An 8,471-nucleotide genomic window follows, 5' to 3' on the forward strand; every position below is an offset into this window, starting at 1 on the left:
ATTGAGTTCAAACAAAAATGCTGTTTAGTTATTTACTGTGCTTATTTATGCAAAATTGTACTTTTCCTTAAATACCGTTTGGTTTTGTGTAATTTCTGAGAAACATGTAACGTGCAAGTCCCCCCTGAGAAAATGTAATTTTTTTTTTTTTTTTTAATCAGGATGTAACAAACTTTTAGCATCCCAAAATAGAGATTTGGCGTTTTAAGGCTTCCCTTTGCTGAACGACTAAACTTGTTCAGTCATTTTTACAGACAATACAAACTGTAAAATCGTGGACATTATCTGTGCTTCTGGAAGTTTGCAACATGTTTGTAAAAAGTAGAAAAATTTAAAACTTTGGGGATTTTAAAAAAAAGCCAAACCTGTAAAACACCCAGCTCGTTTGAGCAACTTTGAAAACGTTTAATCGTAAACATCTAAAAACACTTATGTATTTTTTGTGCTCTGCTTCCTTGTATGTGTAATGCTTATCCAGACCTGGACAATAGCACAAATGACTCCATCCAAAATGAACCGCTCGCGTCTTAAAATGGCTCCGATCTTAAACATTTCAATTCAATTCAGTTGATTTATTTAGTGCCAAGTCGCAACGGAAGTCGTCTCAGGGCGCGGTAAATTTCACAGCAGGTCATGCAGGCATTTCTCAATAAACCTTCATTTTGCATTATGTGCCTATTTATTTAGAATTTGATGGTGATTTGTGAGCAGAAGCTGCAGCAGCAGCTAGCTGTAGCACACTGTAAGCAGAGGGAACGTCACAATCTTTCTGTTGGAATAATAATGTGAAATTAGCAGCGATGTGAAGATTTACAACACGGCGTTTGTGAATTATTATCATTTTTTGTCCTTTTGAAGCTGCTTAAAGATGGCAGAACCAGAATGACGGGATTCCACCATATATTTTAAATGGTCAAAATTTCACAGCTGCTCAAACAAACACAGATAATTTATTGTTTACGTTGCTGTAAATCTCGTGTGAAATTAATATTTTTATCTTCGGTGTTGTGGAATTCAAGCCAAGATGGCGGCGGGCGCACCAGAAGTGACGCTAGAACGATTTGCTCTTACAAATAAACACAGTTCGTGTCCCAACTGTGCTTTTATTTTGACAGAACGCCTACCGCTCATCCTCCACCCAAGAAACGACTCAAAGCGCCCCCAGCCTCTTCCTGCCAGTTTGACATTAGGACATTTATTTTGAAAGGATTCTAAAGTAGAAACTATGGTTACGGGTGAGCTCGGTGTTTGTCAGAATCCGAGCGTCTTGTCGTCAACTCCACGTTGGTCGAATATTCGTTTTATTTAAAATGTATATCCATTTTGGTCGTAGCTGCATTCTGCGTCTTTTGTCTTGAACTCTTGGCTGTTTAAAGAGCTATCTGCAACAGGTAAGATACTCGTTCTTTACCCTTTGCTTTATAATATTCAAAATATCCTTTAACATGATGGGCATTCCTTGCCATGTGTAGAGCCAACAAAAGCACCTTAAAGTTAATACAAGAACAAAATGTGTATAAAAAATAACGTATAGAGCAAAAAGTCACTCGTTCAGTAAATTCCTTGGCTATAAAATGTGATTGTTCTTGTTCCTGAAGTGGATTAGCTTCTGCGTGTCGCATATTAACGGGTAACAAGACGGCAAACCTTCATGCAAACCCCGTTCTGCTGCTGCTTGGAGGAAAACGAGTGTTTTAGGAGCGTAGGGGACTAACGGTCCTCTCAGGGGCAGAGCGGTTCGCTTTTTACCCATAAGCCCCGCAGAACGGTTGTGAGATGAAAGGCTTCAGGCACTGAGGTTGTGAGGTTCACGAAGCGAGGCGGAGCCGCCACCGACAGTGGAACGAAGATGCGGGTCCGTCCGTGGCGCCGGTGCGAGCACGTTTCCACTAAAGGTCCAGCTCGCTCTGAACTGAAATGCATAAAAAAAGTTTCCTCTCCGCCCGTTCCCTGAAACGAGCGAGACGCCAGCGTTCGTGTTCGGGTCCCGATCACCTCAGACTTTGCTGTCGGAGGGGAGCTCTCCCAGCGCGTGGACGACGTCGGTGAAAGACGGCCGCTCCTTGAGGCCGAGCGCCCAGCAGCGCGCCATCAGTTTGTAGATTTTGGAGGGGCATCCGTCCGGAACAGGAAGCTTCAGTTTCCACGTCTTCAGACCTGAGAGGATCATTTTCACACATTTCAGAACACGACGACTCCACCGACGGGTTTAAACTCAGCCAGCGAGTCCCGCTCACCTTCCAGCACCTCGTCGTCGCTGAGATCGGCGTACGGCATTTCTCCGAGACTGAACACCTCCCACATCAGCACTCCAAAAGCCCACATGTCCGACTTGGTGGAGAAGTCGTCCTCGAACACGGACTCTGTCGGGAGCCAGCGCAGAGGAATCCACGCCTGTCGGTAGTGGAAGTACTCACTGTTTTCACACAAAGAACAAACATCATGAGACTGTAGGGATCGTTCTGATTAAAATCACTCATCACCGAAGGGGGGGGGGCAGTAGTGTTCCTTTGTCATTCTGTTAGCAAAATATCTTTCAGAAAGTAATCAATTTCAAGATGGCTGTCACAACCCACTGACCCTAATAAACACACAAATAAAAGAGGCACAAACTCAAGTCAGATTTTCAGATACCGAGCTAAAATCAGGTGGTAGTAGCCGAGAGTCATCACTAACAGTCGGCTCCTGTAAGTCCGAGGTCATGGTTCTCCACCGTTGCCTCCACTCATGAATAACATGATATGATTTTTATACATCTAGTGTTTGCCGTTAGAAATGATCCGCTGCTTCTCTTTTATGTTTTGTTCTTTTCTATTCTGCTTTAAAAATAAAAGTTTGATAAAATCTAACGTGGTAGTAGCTGAGAGTCATCCTCACCACATGTTTGAAGCACCAACAGATCTGTGCCAAGATTTAACATAACGTCATTCACAAGGTTTGACCGGGACAGCTATAACTCCGTCATGAACTCAAGGATTTTATTTCAACAGCCGCAGATCTTCGGTGGGGGTACCGCAGGGCTCCATTCTTGGACCACTTCTCTTTTCTTTATACCTGCTGCCACTAGGTGCTATTTTATGTAAACACAGCATCCCTTTTCATTTTTATGTCGATGACTGTCAAATTTACTTCCCTCTGAAGCACACTGGTGCACGCTCTATCCACCCTCTTCTTGACTGTCTGGTTGACATCAGGGCTTTCAAGAAGGCTTTAAATTTATTACGTTTCAATGAGAATAAAATAGAAGTCATGTTGTTTCCACCTAATGGCACAATCAAGAACTGATGTATCGACCTTTCCTCTCCTGTTAGAGAAACAAAGAGTCACTAATCTGGGAGTGATAACGAACCCTTCCATGAAGCTAAACAGAAATGTAAACACGATGGTTAAATCCTGTTATTCCAGAGGCGACTGTCTAAACTGAAGCTCATACTGTCCAAAACTATCCTCGAGACAGTAAAACATGCTTCCATAACATTCAAGGTTCTTTATTTGGCATTTGCACCCCATGTGGTACATGTGGTGGAACGAAATTATGTACACGGGGTCCCAGTTACATCCAACAATAATAATAATAACAATCCAAGTTTGAGAACTGCAATGCTCATATTTTTGGAATCAGTCAAACCTCCATTGCTCGATTACAACTGGTTCAAAATGCTGCAGCCCGATTTTTAACTGGTCCACCCTTCACTGGCACCCAGTTCACTTCCCAATTTATTTTAAAATCCTTCTGCATGTTTTTAAATCTCTGAACAGCTCTGCCCCCTCTTATCTCTGATCTGCTGCAGCCATATGTCCCACAGTGCTCTGAGATCCACAGATGTTTTTACTGGTTCCAGACACTTGTTTGAAGCTCAGAGGTGACAGAACCTTCTCTGTTGCAGGTCCAAGACAGTGGAATGAGTTACCACTGCATGTCAGGCAGGCTCCCTCTCTCACTGTTTTTAAGTCTCATTTAAAAACATAATTTTATTCTCTGGCTTTCGATCCACTGCGAGTTGATTTTAACTTCACTGTGTTTTTATAATTTCAGTCATTTGGTTTATTATCTTTACCTCTGTGGATTTATGTATTTCATCCCGTGTTCCCTGCTATTTGTTTTGCTGTGCAGCACTTTGGTTGGTCTTGCTGCTGGTATTGAGTGCTTTATAAATAAAGTGGTATGGTATGAAGGTGGCGGGTGATAGGCATTCCTTCAGAGAAATGCTAGTTCAGTGAGGTGGTTTAGGAGCCGACCTGTTGTAGACGTCCTTGCTGAGACTGAGTGAAGACACTTTGACGCGCCTCTGATTGTTGATCAAACAGTTTCGAGCAGCGAGGTCTTTGTGGACAAAGCGGTAGTTGGACAGGTGCTCCATGCCACGGGCCACCTGGGTGCAGATGGACACCTGGAGGGACAGAGACAGAAGACAATGCAAAGGGACGTTGATAAACTGTATTTTAAATGTAAAGATTTACTGCAAAGGTTTATAAACTGTTATAGGCCACCAGGAGTGCCTCATTTAGGACTTACTTTGGTCTTGGTGCTGATTGGTTGAGATTTGACTTTGTCATCTTTGCTTTTGGAAATTCTCAGGAACTGCTTCAGATCTCCCTGTCGTTCAAAAAAGTCAACGAAAGAGCTTTAAATCAGGAAAAAAACAGATTTAAACGTGACCACATGTTCCTGTAGGATTACCAGGTCGTAGTACTCCAAGATCATGTAGTGTGGCTCCGCCTCCTTGCAGAGGCCCAACAACCGGACCACGTTGGGGTGGCTGAGCTTGGCGAACATCTCAGCTTCGCGGCGGAAGTCGAGCTGAAGCTGCTCGTCTCTGGACTGCAGACTCTTCACCAGCACCACCGTCTCCACATCGCTCTCTTCGATACCCTTCGCTTTGGACAGCAGCACCTCGCCGAACTCCCCTTTACCTAAGCGAACAGTCGCGACGCGCACGTCAGGAGAACCGCTTCCTGTTCCGTCTCTGAACCCCACCCCCCCACCCCCGACAGCAAGTTTGTGAAATCTCACCCAGAGTGGTGATGGTTTGGAGGTTGGCCCGGGGAAAGTGGAGCTTGTCGTTGGCGCTGCTGTGGCGTTTCTCGGCCGTCGTGACGGTGCCCATGTTGGTGAGCGCCACCTCCTCCTGGATCTCGGCTGTGGCGTGGCCATTTTGTTGGACAGCGTCTCCTGAAAAGAACGCATCGGCCGTGAAACACAGAAAACCAGCAAAACGTTTACAACTAATTCTGACAAAGTTTTTATCAGTTTCTACTTGATATCATATTTTTAGGATCCACACGTTTGCTCAAAATCCTATTGTAAAATAAAGTGGGCTTTTATTCATGTCGATACATGGAATTAGCACAAGATGGCAGCAGATACTCTAAACCAATCACAGCACAGGCACCACTCAGGACATTCAGACCGTTCAGATGCTCCATCTCAGGCTCCTCTCCGTCCTGGCCCTTCTGCAGCCTCTTGGCGTTGCGTCTCTTCTTGCAGTAGAACATGAGCCCCAGCACCACGATGATGTAAGCCACAGCCGCCCCCACCGACAGGCCGATGGTCTGGATCATCTTGTAGGGAGCCCGGTCCTCTCCGTCATCAGGAAGGATCTGCGCTGGTTTGTCTAAAAACGGCGCAGGCAGCCAGTTATGGTCAAGTTGACATTTCTGCATGAACTTTAATAAAACGTGCAAATTATTTCAAAGGTGGTGTAAATCTGTGGCGATCAAAATGTCAAGAAAGCTGCTTCAATTATGGGTCGTGCAAAATAAAATTCCTCTGCGTCGCAGACGAAAGGGGTGTTACGATACAAGCAGTCTGGGTTTTGTCACGCGAACCCCGACAAGCTCCAACAAACGTCTGAATTCAATCAGCTTCTTCTCCGAGTCGGAGCGAAGCGCCGTCCTCCCGCCCAGGGACTAAACAGGTTAACGTGGGACGCTGGAGCGAGGCGCCGTGCTTATTTTGATCTTCTGTCAGCAGACAAGCCGCCTCAGAGCGTGAAGCTTTATTACATCCAGCACCTGCCCAATCCCATCAGCCCCGGTGGCGGCGGCAGAATCATGCCCGTGGTTATTAACCTGTCGCCACGGATGACGGACAGAAGGTGTGGAGGTTTAATGAACGCCTTCGTTCTCCTTCATGTGTGCAGCCTTTGTTCCCGATGAAGAAAACCTGCGTGTTGTGAGAACACGAGCTAAACTCACCCACGACGTACAGCTGAGCCACTCGGTCTTTGATGCTGCAGCTGTTTCCGGCCACACACGTGTAGCGACCCGTGTCGTCTGTGGTGACATCGGTGATGATCAAAGAGCCGTTCGGCATCTTCTGGAAACTGGAGGCAAACAGACGACGGGAGAAAAACGACCAAAGTTAAAATAAATAAATACGTTTTCCTGTTTCGGTTTTAGAAATCAAACTACTTCTGCAAACTTTCTGCTTTTTTTTTTTTCCGCGCGTAAAAAATTTACCGCGTTTTAAAAGGATGACTGATGGTCTTTGTAGTTTTTTTTTTTTACTTTTCAAAATATTTAAATTTCTAAAAGTTTAATATTTTGAAAAGTAAAAAAAAGAAGACGTTATTCTTAGAATTTGATTTGGCACATTGGCTCCATTTTTGTATTGTTATGCTACGTTTAGCTTTCAGCTAAACTTTTGTTGCTTTTAGCTAAAGTTTTGCTACTTTAGCCTTTTGTTATTTTTTGTTTTTTGCCATCACTCTGCTACTGTTAGCTTTTAAGTAGTATTTTACCACTTTTGCTTTTAGCTAGCCATTTGTAGCTTTTTGTTAGCATAGTGTTTTGTTACTTTTGATTTTTAGCTAGCATTTTGCTATTTTCCGTTTTTACCTACTTTATAGATAATTTTAGCTAACCATTTATTGCTCGATGATAGCATCTTGCCACTTTTGACTTTTAGCTAACCATTTGCTACTTTTTGCTAGCATTTACTAATTTGTGCTTTAGGCTAGTTGGTTTTGTTTTTAGCTATTATTTGTCAACATTTGGCTTTTAAGAACTAATTTGCTACAATTGTTTTTCAGCTAACCTTTTGCTACTTTCGGCTTTTAGCTAGCCTTCAGATAATTTTAGCTTTTAGCTCTCCATTCATTGCTTTTTGTTAGCATTTTGCTACGTTTGGCCTTTTACCTAACTTTTTGCAGCTTTTAGCTTTTCTTTTGTTACTTTTGACAAATCCAGCTAAAAAAGTTAAAAGTAACTAAAGGCTAGCTAAAAGCAGCAAAGAGTTTAATTTAAAAAAAATGTTAGCTTTTAACTAAAATTATTATCAGTACAAGTAGTATTAGCAGCAGTACTCACATTAGCAGTAGTACTGGCATTAACAGCAGTAACATTAGCATTTGCAGTAGTAGTACTAGTATGAAGTGGATTCCAAAGAGAACAAAGGTTTTGGAGGATTTGAAGGGACTCTAATATACAGTATATTAACAGGAAAAGTTTTTGTAAAAAAAGTTGTATGTTTAAAAGTTAGCAGTTAGGTTCCAAAAACATACAGAAAAATTAAAAACAGGAAAATAATGAACATTAAGAATAATTTGCATCAGCTACAGCTGCTCAGCCATTCCATCATGAGAGCAGAGAGAACGTACATGGAGCCTGTAGAGACTACAAACGTGGGCGTCTTGCTTACCTCCTCTTCTTTCGGGTGTCCAGCGCCTTGTCTTTAACCATCCAGTGGATGTGAGGCTCGGGGTCGCCGGTGGCCTGGCAGTGCAGCACGGCTGTGTGGCCCTGGTACACGGTCGTGTTTTCCGGCTCCACCTTGAAGCGAATGTACACTGCACGAATACAAACGGAAAACAAAACGGAACAAGAGCTCAGGTTTGGAAGACAGCAGCTGAAGTCCAACACTTTGTTTAGAGGCCGAGAGTTTGCAATACAACAGTCACCGAGTGCAAAATAAAAGTAACCTAACGAGAACGATCAATGTCGGTCTCGGTATAAAACTACTCTCAGACGAGAAGTTCTGTGGCACGCCTGTTTATCATTACTTCCTGTCTCCAGAATGACAGCCGAGAGTTTACCGGCCACAGTGAGGGACACCAGGGCTCGGATCTCCCCCTGCAGGCGGTTGGAGGCGATGCAGGTGTAGTTGCCAGCGTCGCTGCGGGTGACTTTGGTGAAATGAAGCTGGCCGTTCCTCTGCTCCACGTGGGGGGGTAGTTCTCCTCCATCTGAGGGGGGAGATACGACACATGGTTATTTATAAAAACGAGTTTAAAGACCCTGCATTCCTTGAAGGACAGGAGTTGTCACCATTTTGGTCAAACTTTACAAACGCCAACATCGTGTAAAATCTCACGCAGTGATCGGTGTGTCGAGGATGACGCTCAGCTACTACCACAGTAAAGGTTCGCTCAACATCTGTTAAACTGAGTTACAGCTACATTTGTGTTTGATGAGTTCACTTAGCTATGGCAGCCATCTTGAACTGGGTTGACCTCAAAATTAATCAGTTG

At 43.8% G+C, this 8,471-nt stretch overlaps 1 protein-coding gene across 1 annotated transcript; it reads right to left on the reverse strand.

Annotated features, from left to right (window-relative positions):
• Positions 1-969: 969 nt before the first annotated feature.
• Positions 970-8,299, reverse strand: ptk7b (protein tyrosine kinase 7b). Its single transcript, XM_037690613.1, has 11 exons — positions 8,269-8,299; positions 8,037-8,186; positions 7,643-7,790; positions 6,199-6,326; positions 5,412-5,615; positions 5,015-5,173; positions 4,682-4,914; positions 4,517-4,597; positions 4,240-4,391; positions 2,238-2,416; positions 970-2,157 (listed from the first exon to the last, which is right to left on the reverse strand). The coding sequence occupies exons 1-11, from the start codon at positions 8,297-8,299 to the stop codon at positions 1,997-1,999; spliced, it is 1,626 nt and encodes a 541-aa protein (XP_037546541.1). The 3' UTR covers positions 970-1,996.
• Positions 8,300-8,471: the final 172 nt, after the last annotated feature.

Source organism: Nematolebias whitei, chromosome 1, assembly GCF_014905685.2.
Source record: "Nematolebias whitei isolate Nwh7 chromosome 1, NemWhi1, whole genome shotgun sequence".
NCBI lineage: Eukaryota > Metazoa > Chordata > Actinopteri > Cyprinodontiformes > Rivulidae > Nematolebias > Nematolebias whitei.

Bases quoted from the DNA above. Each gene is read 5' to 3' on its own strand.
- ptk7b (XM_037690613.1), bottom strand. From the start codon at position 8,299: ATGTTGGCGTTTGTAAAGTTTGACCAAAATG. The intron at 4,392-4,516 runs GTAAGTCCTAAA...CTGTCCCTCCAG, and splicing joins CAATCAGCACCAAGACCAAA to GTGTCCATCTGCACCCAGGT. The intron at 2,417-4,239 runs GTCGGCTCCTAA...GTGTGAAAACAG, and splicing joins AGCAAGGACGTCTACAACAG to TGAGTACTTCCACTACCGAC.